The 13,052-nt window shown below is 38.7% G+C and overlaps 1 protein-coding gene across 2 annotated transcripts; it reads right to left on the reverse strand.

The window, feature by feature from the left end:
- Positions 1-7,753: 7,753 nt before the first annotated feature.
- Positions 7,754-12,725, reverse strand: LOC104244307 (UPF0496 protein At3g19330-like). Of its 2 annotated transcripts, none has more exons than XM_009799710.2 (4): positions 12,564-12,725; positions 12,064-12,153; positions 9,311-10,386; positions 7,754-8,175 (listed from the first exon to the last, which is right to left on the reverse strand). In XM_009799710.2, exons 2-3 carry the CDS (start codon positions 12,128-12,130, stop codon positions 9,326-9,328), a joined length of 1,128 nt encoding a protein of 375 aa, XP_009798012.1. In that variant the 5' UTR covers positions 12,131-12,153; positions 12,564-12,725; the 3' UTR covers positions 7,754-8,175; positions 9,311-9,325. The 2 variants fall into 2 exon arrangements, with proteins under 2 accessions (XP_009798012.1, XP_009798011.1); XM_009799709.2 differs by having other exon boundaries at positions 12,064-12,236; positions 12,564-12,724.
- Positions 12,726-13,052: the final 327 nt, after the last annotated feature.

Raw genomic sequence — 13,052 nt, forward strand, 5'->3', positions numbered from 1 at the left:
AGGTTAAAATACATAATAAAAAAAAGACACTCGAAGTTATCTGATTCAATGCTTGTTAAGCTTCATTGAATAGGCAAGGAGTTTCCACCTTGTCCATCACTGCCTGATCCTTTTCGGTCACCAAATACCGAAGGTAGCTAACGACCCCCATGAGGGCAAAGAAAACCGGGCATCCTCTGGGATAGAGAAAACTATTGACCACTTTTGGTCAGGGTCGACACTCGGGGTCGGGAACCGGTTCACCAACTTTGGGCTCAAGGAAGACCAACTGGCTCCCGGTGATGGTATCTTCTTTGGCACCAGCAAGTCTCCGAGCCCAGTGACGTCCTCTGAGACAGAAGACTCTAACCTATCTAAGAAGTTATGGATATCTGCAGCCCCCTGATGCCCCTCGTAAGAATGACCTTCTAGCGTACCGGCTTCATGGATCATGTCATCTGAGAACTGAGGAGACCCGGTAATGTCAATCACCCCAATCTCATCTTTCAAGGCACATTCCTTTGTTTGAGAGGCATCAACCCCGGTTTCCTTTTCGACTCCTCTAGCTCGAGATGGAGTGGTCTCAACCCCTCTAATTCGGGAGCTTCGGTTAAAGTTCTCCCATCGACCTCCTCAGGTCAAGGCGGTTCAATCTCAACACCCACCAGTTCGAAGGCTTCTCATATCAAGACGCCTGCCCGCACGCGGGCCACCAGTTTGGATTTATCCTCTTCTTATTCTTCTTCGGACTCATCCCTTAGCCGGTGGACCAAGTTCGAGGATAGAGTGTCGGTGCTTCCCTTGGGTGTACGCACGAGCCTCCTTTTTGGTTTCTTCTTTTCCGAGTTCGGGGAACTCGGATCCCTTTTCCTCTTCTTCTCGTCACCCTGTCTCTAAGCAGGGGACTCGAGAGGCATATCCTCATCACCGAATGGAGGCCTCAAAGCAACATCTTTGGGGAGACCTATAAAAGAAAATAGAACCGATAAGAATTCGACAGCGCATGGAGGAAATCAAACATTATTAAATTAGAAAATAGAACTTACCATGATTACGGGCCTCCCACCGACCCTTCGACAATTCACGCCAGGCTTGCTCGGAATATTGTCTCTGTGACACCAGGCCCTCAACCCACTCTTTGAGTTGAGGAATTGTCATACGAGACACAGCTGCACCACAAAAACACCGATAAGAAGGAAGGAAAGGGAAGAAACTAAATAAAATCTTTAAGGAGAAGTTATTCTTACGCTTTATGTTCCATTTCTCGAGAAATGGCATATCCTCAGCAGGGATCAAGTCCGAGGTCCTCACTCGAAAAACTTAGCCCATCTAGCCTCAGTCCCGATCCTCATCTATACTCGAAAATGGGGCCCTGGTGGCCCGATGAACAAGTTTGATTAATCCCCCCTGATAAAGTCGGGAACTGTACATGAACATAAGATGATCGAGGGTGAAGGCACACCCCTCGATTTTGTTTACGAAAAAACAAAGAAGAATCACTATCCTGTAGAAAGAGGGGTGAATCTAACTGAGGGTCACTTCGTACCTTTTACAGAAGGCAATAATGATCGGGGCTAAGGGACCCAACATGAAAAGGTAAGTGTAAACACTTAAAAAACCGTCCGCGTAGGTAGTAATTGATTCCTCATGCGAGGGCACCACCACGTGTTTTTCGGCCCAGTTATAATCCTCTTTGACCTTGGGGAGAAGATCATCAGTGATCGTACATATATATCTCGAGACCGGCTCGCATTGAATCGGTACTGAGAAAGTTTTTTCCATTTTGAAATCTGCACCGATCGGGAACCCTCCCAGAACGAACTCTTCAGGGTATGGCTTCGCTGCGGTCTCATCGCCAGCAGGTCATGTTGAAAAGGTTATTTCTTTTTGTGGAATAGTCTTAGAAGTTTTTGCCATTTTAAAGTAGAGATGAAGAAAAGGAAATTAAGAAGGTATGCTTAGTTATTGCAAAAGGTTCGAGAAATCTGGGTACAAAGGTTGGAGAGTGAAGAGATTCTTAAAGAACAAGAATAGAAGAAGCTTTTGAACATAAAGTTTGAATGAATAAAATTTGGGATATTTATAGTTTGCTAATGATATTTCAAAACCAGTAATGGCCGACCAACACTGACACACATTTAATGCCTTGGAGACTGGACCGACGGGACGTTTTAGTTGCCTTTTGTCGCCTACGTTATGATCTATCGGAGCGAGGTCCGAAAGTTCATATTATTTTTCGTCATCTTCTCTCCGAAAAATAAGGGGACTATCTTTATACAGTCAAAACCAGGTTCATCCATTGTTTGACCAATCGAGGCTGAAACATGGCAGGTCAAAGCTCAAGCTCGAGTTATATTGAACCAAGGCGCAAAAGATCATCGAGCTCGTGATCCAGAGACCAAGAAAGATCGAGACCGAACAAGATCGAGGGAAACTTGCCGAGCCAAATAATGGAAAGTCAAAATATCCACAATCGGCCGAGGATCACGGCGAAAATCTTGGCACGTATCAAGAATAGGTCGATTAGTTAGCAAAATATGAGATTTTTTACCTTGTATAAAATTATACCAAGAGTAGAATACCCCTACTATATAAAAGGGGGTTCTGATCATTTGTAGGACACATTGTAACAGGTACAAAAAAAAAGCAATATACTAATCATTTCTAGTTCTTATCATCTTGTTGTTAGTTCTAACACTAGTTGAGACATTTCTTGGCTCGAGGGTGACCGAACTCATAGGCTAAGGATGTTCAATTTTGTGGTTTGTACTTATTTTATTATCGTTAATCAATATTAATTTGTATCAAGTTATATCACGTATCCTTAAAACTGCGTACAAATTCAATTGTTATCCAATTTTAAGGGTAAACACTGCTATACAACAAAAACAACAAACACTGTATAATTTCGCAAGTGGGGTCTGGGGAGGATAGTATGTACGCATACCTTACCCTCACCTTGAACGTAGAGAAGTTATTTTCGAATCATCGTACAACAACAAGATATTAAGAAAACAAGCATAATGAAAAACATGTAGTAATAGAGATTTACCAATAATAGAATACAAGGCTAACTACTAATCCTACTGGTACATGGAAGATACACACACAACTACCTACTAACCTTCTACTCTAATTCTCGACCTCCATACCTTCCTATCAAGGGTCATGTCCTCGGTGAGTTGGAGCAGCACTAAATCCTTCCTAATTATCTCTCCACAGTATTTATTTGGCCTACCTCTACCTCTCTTCAGACCCACCACAACCAAACTCTCACACCTCCTCACTGGGCATCTGTGCTTCTCCTCCTCACATGCCCAAACCATTATAGCCTTGCATCTTGTCATCCACTGAGGCTGCTCCTACCCTGTCCCGAATATCTTCATTCCTAATCTTATCAATCCTAGTATGCCTACATATCAATCTCAGTATCCTCATTTCTGTTATATACAACATGGTTGGTCTAACAACCACACTGTAAATTTACTCTTAAGTTGAGGTGGTACATTCTTATCGCATAGAACACCAGATGCGGGTCTCCAATTCACCCACCCCGCTCCAATACGATGTGTGATATCCTCATCAATCTCCCAATTTTCTTGGATAATAGACGTAAGGTATTTGAAACTATCTCTCTTAGAGATGACTTGTGTATCAAGCCTCACGTCCACATCCGCTCCATCGGTCTCATCACTGAACTTGCACTCCAAGTACTCCACCTTGGTCCTACTCATCTTGAAATCTTTAGACTCCAGTATCTGTCTCCAAACCTCTAGTCTCACGTTAACACTGCCTTGCGTCTCGTCAATCAGTGCAATATCATCTAGAACTAATATATACCATGGCACTTCCCTTGAATGTGGCGTGTCAATGTATCCAACGCCAAGGCAAATAAAAATGGGTTAAGAGCCAACCCCTGGTGCAACCCTATCACAACTGAAAAATGGTCAGAATACCCTTCTACTGTCCTCACTCGTGTTTTAGCTCTATCATACATCTACTTAATCACCCTAGTATAAGCCACAAGAACACCCCTAGCTTCCAAACATCTCCATAGAATCTCCATCGAGAGTTTGTCGTATTCTTTTTCTAGATCAATGAATACCATATGAAGTCCATCTTCCTCTCCCTATACTGCTCCACCAACATCCTTACAAGGTGAATGGCTTCTGTAGTCTAATGTCCCGGCATGAATCCGAACTGATTTTCGAAAATAGATACGCTCCTCCTCATCTTCGCTTCCACCACCCTCTCCCGTGTGGCTCAGCTGTTTGATACCCCTGTAGTTGTTGCAATTTTGGATATCACTCTTATTCTTGTACACCAGAATCATCGTACTCTACATCCATTCCTCATGCATTTTTTTCGTCCAAAAGATGATGTTACACAACCAAGTGAACCATTCCAAGCTTGCTCTGCCCATGCTTTTCTAAAATTCTACCATAATTTCATCAGGTCCGGTCGTTCTGCCCCTGCACATATTACGCATAGCCCCTTTGACCTCCACAATTTTAATACGCCTACAAAAACCAAAGTCACGACGACTCTCGAAGTGCTCCAAATCATCCAACACAATACTCCTATCCCCTCTTCATTTAGGAGTTTATGGAAGTATGTCTGTCATCTATGTCTAATATGCGCCTATTCTATCAATACTCTGTCATCCTTGTGTTTGATGCACTTCTCCTGATCCATATCATAGGCCTTCTATCAATACTCTGTCATCCTTGTGTTTGATGCACTTCTCCTGATCCACATCATAGGCCATCCTTTCTCTCGCCTTGGCTAGCATGTATAGCTTCTTATCTCCACGTTTAACCTTAAATTATTCGTATAAACATCCAAATACTACTATAATATTCTAATTTCAAGTTTTCTACATATTATTAGTGCTACCAAATTATGAATAATTGATCAGGGTAATCAAATTATCATTATGTTGGAGATGTTTTAAGATATAGGAGGCAAAGAAAACCATAAAACTTTCATTATCCGCTCTCTGATTTCCCTCTTTCTTTTCTTCTTGTCTTAACATCGTTTTCTTCTTTTCTTTTTCTTTTTTTGCACTCTCTTTCTCTCAGATATTCAACTTTATATCTTTTTTCTCACATCTATTATTGGAAAAATGTGTGTGATTTCTTATACATAACAAAATAGGAAAATGCATAAATACCTTTTGACCTATACCCGGATTCCCAACTACATACTTTATTTTTGCGGGAATCCTATTACCCCCTAAAAAAATTTTAAATGGAATAAATAGCACCCTAAAACTAGACAACCAAACTTTTGGCAAGTGGTGAATTATACGTGCCCCCACATGTATTTTTAGTACTTTTTTTAATTCTTTCTTCTTTTCTTATCCTTTTTTCTTATTTCTTATTATTCTCATTTTTTTGGTTATTTCATTCTCTTTCTTATTGTTTTGGTCACCGATGATATAAAATGGTGGTCGTCGAAATTTCACGAATACCATTTTTTCGCCGATTTTTTTTTCCGGCGACAGGTTTTTATCCCGTTTTGTTATATATATATATAAAAAATCTTGAAAGTATAATTTATGTGTGGGAGGAAGAACAAAAGAAATAAAAACGAATATAAGCTGAGAAGATTTTTTCAGTTAAAATTTCAATGCATCAATTTTTTCCGGTGTGAGAAGGTTTTCCGATGATGAATTTTCCCCCCAAATCTAAGTGTATTTTGCTTTGCTTATGAATAGATCTTTTTGAGAGTTTAATTTGTGTGTGAAAATGGTAAAAAGAGGATAAAGAAAAACAAAATAAATTGAAGAAAAACGATTAGATAAAGTCGTCGGTGAGTGAATATCCGCCGGAATTAGAGAAGAAACAAAAAAAGAAGTAAAAGAAAAAAGACAAAGAAAAAGGAAATCTCCTTTTGGAGAGTGAAATATACACACTCTGCTACGTCAGCGTTAAGGGTGCAAATAATTCTACTTTAAAATAGTTTAGGGGGGTAATAGGATTCCCGCAAAGATAAAGTGTGTAATTGAGAATTCAGGTATAGGTCAGGAGTACTTATGCATTTTCCCTAATAAAGTACTTCCAAAATGCATCGAAAAATAGAAGAATTGAATCGGAAAAAGAAAAAGGCTGAACATTTTTTTAAAAAAATAATTGGTTTTGTCATTAGAAGTCGAATGAAGTTAAGTTAAACTAAAATCAATCGAGAACTAAACTAACTAAATGCAAAACTAAAGAACCATGGCCACAACTCTAGGTGGCCAAATGGATAAATAAATAGTTATTCACTCATATTATCTATTAAAAAATGATTCGGATAATGCACCTTTTAAAATGGATCAAATATGGATAAGATCCATATTATCCACTTAAGAAATTGGTTTAACCAATGAGTTTACCTTTTACATTTACAAAGACTTAAATTGGGGATTCCTCAAGGTTGAAAGACTAGAAATTCTCCCAAAAGTGATCATATTCAAGAAGCTAGGATATCCATATTATCCACCGGTTAATCCATTTTTTATTCGAATTAAATATAGGTCGAATTGGATAATTGATCCGTTTTTATATTACCCATTTTGAACCCAATCCGATTCGACCCGCTCGTTTACCACCCCGTCACAACCAACTGCACAAATTAAGACAATAATGGTGCACTCGTCATCTACAAACTTGGGCCACCTCTCGATGGAGGTGTTCAATAATTACGAGAACTCTTAGGAAGTGTTACTAGAAGGGTTCTTTGAGAGGACAAACGTGGTTAAGAAAACCGGAGGCCGTATTTGCAAAACTTTTTTGAAAAGGGACAAGATTTAAAGTGGTCCCAGAAAAGGCTATTTCTGCTCTACCGTTTTCATATTTATTTTTTAAGCATTTGTCCTGGTGTTATTGATTCCAGTTTTAGTCCTTCTGATATTACACACACCAAATTGAAATTTTAATTAAGCACTGCCAGTATTTTTGGTTCTTCCACTAACGGAACTTAACAAAACAAACTGACAGTAAAATAGTTAAAATAGTACGAGCTAGCCAGTTTTAGAACTGGTCATTCAAAAATAGCCAGCATTTGTCAAATTATTGAAAAATAGCCACTATTTTGATGCAACAGAAACCAGTCCAACATAATATAGTAGAGTTCGGTGCACCTATGTATGGATCCAGCAAAGTATACTAGAACTCTAGTATATTATACTGGAGCCAGCAAAGTATACCGGTCCAGCATAATATGCTGGAGTATTTTTCAGATTTTGATTAGTATTTTCGTTCAGATTTATTTTTACATTAAAAGTGGTTAAATTTTGATAACTTTTAAAACTGTAGCTATTTTTAAATGACCACTTGCGAATATGACTATTTTTTAATTTCTTGCCAGTAAAATACAAAGAAGGGCAATTTGGATATTGGAGAGAATTTGACAAGATACTAATTAAAATTCGATTAAAAAGATCAAACAAATATACAGTCGAATAGGCTCCACCATCAATTTAGATCAGTTAGTTTTGCATTCATTTGAGCATAGAACACTTTGGGAAAAAGATTGTACTGCATTATACTAAAACGTCCGAATTACTCTTCTTAATATTTAACTGTCAGTTTGTTTTATTAAGTTCCGTTAGTGAAAGGACCAAAAATACTCGCGTTGCTAAGTTGAAGGTTTAATGTGCTGTGTATAATATCACAGGGACTAAAACTGGAAATAAGCAATAACACAAGGCCAAAAGTGCTATACTCCCTACTTTCTTTTCTCTTCACCCCCCCCCCCCTGGCCACTAGTCCTTGTACATCTCAATCTATGCTAAAATTAAATAAATGATTTTCGAAGGTTAACGATGACTGAATGAGTGCTACTGATACATTACAATAATTTAATTTGTTGCAGTGGTAGAGTAATCACTCGCATCAAGTTTTTGTTTTCACTAAAGGGATTTTGTAAGTGGTCTCAGGTTTGAGCCCGGGAATGGAAAACTTCCTGGTTGGGAGAGCTTCACCTCTAAATAGGCCATTTGCAACACAAATCTGTACTGGTCGGCCAGTGGGTTCCGAAAACCAGATGATTAAACAAATATATATAAAAGCTACTAGCATTAGGGGTGATCACTGATCAGGACATATGGTTTCCAAAGAAAAGCTTCTTCTTTCTGAAGCGCGCTAGTTGATGACTTTGGAAAAAGTCATTGTTTCTCTACTGAGCTGAAAGGTGCAAGCAGTATACGATCTGGAAAGCACAAAAACCAGTTATATCATTCTTCGCAGTCACAGATAACAACAACAACAACAATAACAAAAAACCCAGTGTAATTCAACAAATGAGGTCTGGGGAGGGTAGTGTATATGCAAACCTTACCCCTACCTTGTGAAGATACAAATGTTGTTTCCGATAGACCCTCGGCTCAGTAAGAACATAGTCACAGCATTATTAAAAAGAAATACAGTAATGGATCACACTGATATAAGATATGCTGTTGAAACTAAGTTTCTTGTTTTAACTCTGATTTTGACCATCGGTTGTTTAGAAATGAATTAGGTAAAAGTTGAGTTCTCTCATTCGGAGCAATTTCGGATAGTAGTTCTAACTTTTCTGTTCTAATTTAAGACAACGCATGCCAACACTTGACCTCGACCATGCTTCTATAAAACATAGATTGGTTGCAACAAGAAATATTGACAAACTGATACAACCAAGAATGACTATAACCAATTAGAGTTAAAAAATACAATAGAATAATAATGCAGGAACATAGGACTGAAAGCTAACAGTGTGCAGGTATTGACGAACTATACGTATAATTGTCCGGAGGTGAGTGCAACCAATGCACCACTTTCTTACTAGTTGTAACAAACAAGATGAAGAGAAGCATTTTTACTTTCTTTAGCGAAAAGAAACATGAAGTCCTGCTCCCTTTTTGTACTAGATATACTGCTAACCCTCTCTATTTGTTGGGACAGAGGCGTAAAAGTTGCTGTTGTTGTAAATAGTATGAAATGTAATTTCGGTAGCACCTAGTTGGTAATGTGATACTAAAATTATCAATTGTAAAGAGTTTTTCTGAGAGTACTCATTTTAGGAACAGAGAATAAGGAAATTTTTCTAAAAAGATACCACATGAATAAGATCACATATAGTTCAATAGCATTTGAATAGGCAAAGAGCGTGGATGTCAAGTATACTAGAGGAAATGGGTGAACATTTTATTCCAAACAAAAGTAACATCAAATTCCAAGTCAGTTTCCTTGTTTCCAGTCACATAAACACCCCCCCCCTGTTTATTTCCGTGTTCATTGGGAGAGATCCAGCAGCCTTTAAAGAATCACAGAAAAGCGAAAACGTAAATGCATGAAGGATCACTTACAGTATTAAGAACAAATTATCGAGGAGCTTGATTTTGATGACAGAGATAATTAAGAAGACGGTCTCTAGCCGTACTTATTGCAGCAAAACATACACACAGATGTTGCTCAAGACCCAGAAGCTCGTCAAGGAAAGTGCTATGTCTCCTCTGAAGTTGCTTCAGTGCCTCCTGGATGTGATACCGATCTCTTCCACTCTCTAGCCCAAAGCGAATAGTACCATTGTAGGACTCCACCGCGTCATGTAACCGGCCCACCAGACTCTTTACAGTATTTAAGTGATTGTGGAGGAAAAAAATCCCTCTTGTTGCTTCATCCAGCTGCATGAGATCTAGTTCTTTCTTTTCCATACTTAAAGGGAGGCAAGCGGGGCAGATTGGGATGGCAACAAGAGCAGCAAAACCATGAGTAGCTATAATAACAGCTGATATGACCACTCCAACAGTAGCTGCAAGTAAACATACAGCTGAGCCCCTGATGGTACGTCGGAGAAGTTGGACCATTGAATGTGACTTGTATAGACGAAGTTCAAGCTGCTTCTTTAGCTGGAAGGAGCTATCAAACATATCATTGAAGTTATAGGTGTCACGGCCAGGAAAGTGATTAGCAAGGCTGTCGAACTGGAGGAAGATGTCAAATGCCAAATCATATTGAGCTTGCGAAAGGGAATGTCCAACAGACTCCAAGTCCAGGGCAAGGACATCAAGAAGTTTATGAATTGGGGCATACAAGAGTCGAGCTTTGTTCACACTTTGAGAGATAAGGATACAGAGACGAGCAGTTTGCTCAGTACTGTCAAGGTAGTTAGTAATAAGTTGGTTTAGGGCATCTGGTCTTATATGCAAAAGTGTCTCTTGGACAGACTCATGGTTGGGTTTAAGGACGTCCTCTAGTTGCAGCAGTTCCTTCTGGAATTCAATTTGTGCTACCTCGACGTTCAGGTCCGGAGGGACCACATGATGCACCTTGGACCAGATCTCTTTGTTGCAAGAAGCTTGAACAACAAGTGCATATGCTTGTGAGAGGTCGACAGTAGGTGAAGCTCGGGAACTTGATGTTTTATCATCAGCTAAACCACCTGCAGTTCATTTACATAGATTTGAAGGTATCAGAACATCCCTTTTCATTCAAACCATCCAACGTTAGAAATATGATGCAGAGTAGATTACTATCAGCAGAAAAAAAGGTAAGGAAATTGTACGCCATATAGAAAATTTTTAGGGGATGCACAAGTCTAGCATGAACTTTTTAAGAGAACAGATGCGCGAGTCCTTCCTTGGAGGAAATAATTATCTGATAGGATTCTACCCCCCCCCCCCCTTTTTTTGGTTCTTATAAATCAGAATTCCGTTAACACCACACCAAGATGATTCCAGGAAATATGTACGGAAAGGATTCTACCGCTATCTAATGCTTCTCCAAGAGAACAAATATATGGAGCAGCTGCATTGCTTGTCGTTCTAGCCACTCCACTCAATCTCACATGTGCCTATTCAAGACTAACCCACAGAGATTTCTCATCTTACAACACCAACAACAAATAATCAGTGAAATCCAATAAGTGCGGTCTACGGAGGTTAGTGTATATGCAGAATTTATCCCTACCTTGGGAAGGTAGAGAGGTCGTTTCCGATAAACTCTCAGCTCAATGAACAATGAAAAGAAGCAGTAATAACAAGAGTAGCAACAGCGAGATACAAAGAAAACCGAAGCGAAAAATAATAAGAAAACAACATGTAGTAATAGCAATCTAGGAATAAGAAAAATACCAAGCTAACACTAATACTACAGGTATGGAAAAGAAAAAGAAAAACGCTCGACTAACTACTAACCTTCTACCCTAATCCTCGACCTGCACATCCTCCTATCAAGGGCCATGTCCTTGGCAAGCTGAAGCAGCACCATGTTCTGCCTAATCACCTCTCTCCAATACTTCGTTGGCCTACATCTATCTCTTCTCATATCCGCTAAGGCAAACCTCTCACACCTTCTTATTGGGGCATCTGTGCTTCTCCTCTTTACATATCCGGACCAGCTTACCCTTGCTTCCTGCATCTTGTCCTCCACGGGGGTCACTTCCACATTTCCCCGAATATCTTTATTCCTAATCTTATTTAATCTGGTATGCCCGTAAATCCATCTCATCCTCATTTCTACTACATCCATCTTCTGGATATGGGAGTCCTTAACTGACCAACACTTCGCCCTATACAACATAGTCGATCTAACCACCGTTCTGTAACTTATCTTTAAAACTTTCTCATCTTAAGTAAATATTTTGAACTTCCTATTAATTATATGAAACTTACAACCAGTGGCGGAATCAGGAATTTAAGCAAGGGGATTCAAAAAATATTAGAATGTCACTTGGGATAAGCACCGGTGACCTAGAGCACCTTTTGAACCCCTTTTTACCGCAACACTAGAATTTTCCCTTGTATTAAGGGGATAGCAGTTTATACATAACCGAAGAAAATTATTTTTCCCAATTTGTGCATAATAATTTTTCATGGGATTTAATTGAATCCCCTTACATTCTACTAGCTCTGCCGCTGCATGTACCTAATTACAACCCGCCTCGCACCTACCATGTGCCACACAAACAGTTATACATATTGAATCTTTGCTCATTTTCAAATCTTATAATGCTTCAACTAACATAGCTTCAAGTTTAGGATAACAACAGAAACCGGCGAAACGTAATTGTTTCTTATGTACTTCATTACAGCTAATTAAAATTCAAAAAAAAATTTACCTTCCAAAGCTGGAGGGGAGTGGTTAGTTTTTGCTGTTAATGACAACCGCCGCAGACAATGCAGCATTTGTTTCCACTGTGTGTCTGGTGCTGGTACACAGCACAAATAGAGATCATATATTCGATGATACAGAGGAAAAATCAATCAAATGATCCAAAGCGCAAAGCAGAATCTGCAAAAGTAAGGTGCAATAGTGAAATTAATTGGTTACTTCATTTTGCATTGCTCACATTGAAGAAGCAACTACAACATTAAACCTTATAATGCTTCGCAATAGTTTCCAAGAATTACAATTTACAACATACTACTATTCACTTCTCCACCACCCCCAACTCCAAAAATGAGATTGGTATTAATTAAAGAACATTGAATTTTTCAAACAAAGAAGATAAAATTTAAGAACTTAAATCAGATAAAAGCACACGAAAAGAAATTAAAGGGAAAGGAAAAATTTTAAAAAGAAAAGGAAAAAAACGACAAAGAGCTCTAACTTGCTTACCCTGAATCAAACACACACCCAAATGAAATTCTTAACAAGACAGCAAATGGGTCGTCGAAGATGTGAGGTGATGTGCTAAGAATCTAGAGAAAAGCCTGTGTTGTTGACTTGTTTTAAAACCTTAAAAACAGACCAACAAGTTTTACTAGACAAAAATGCTTTTTTTTCTTCAACAAAAGAAGTTCCTTAAAACTTGGTCAAACAAGTCATTTCTTTTCTTTCTTTTTTCTTTTTTTACATTTCTTCTTTCTCTTCTTTTTCTTCAATTTCTCTTGTAGCAAAAGGACCGACTCTAATATTATGAGTAGTAACGCTCCTGCCTTAGGCCCTCAAATTTTGGGGCCCAATTTTTAAAAAGTAAAAGGTTTATAGGTATTTGAAAAACTAGTCTTAGGGTACGCCCGTTGCGCCTGTTTCCCATGTTAATAAGTAAATAATATTTAAAAACTCACATAAGTATTAAACAATATCTTTGACTTATAATGAAAA

This window comes from Nicotiana sylvestris, chromosome 11 (assembly GCF_000393655.2).
Source record: "Nicotiana sylvestris chromosome 11, ASM39365v2, whole genome shotgun sequence".
Lineage (NCBI taxonomy): Eukaryota > Viridiplantae > Streptophyta > Magnoliopsida > Solanales > Solanaceae > Nicotiana > Nicotiana sylvestris.

What these genes read in the sequence shown, in the direction of transcription:
- LOC104244307 (XM_009799710.2), bottom strand. Translation starts at nt 12,130, where the DNA reads ATGCTGCATTGTCTGCGGCGGTTGTCATTAACAGCAAAAACTAACCAC. An exon ending in CTCCCCTCCAGCTTTGGAAG is followed by an intron (nt 10,387 to 12,063) that starts GTAAATTTTTTT and finishes AATGAACTGCAG; the next exon opens with GTGGTTTAGCTGATGATAAA.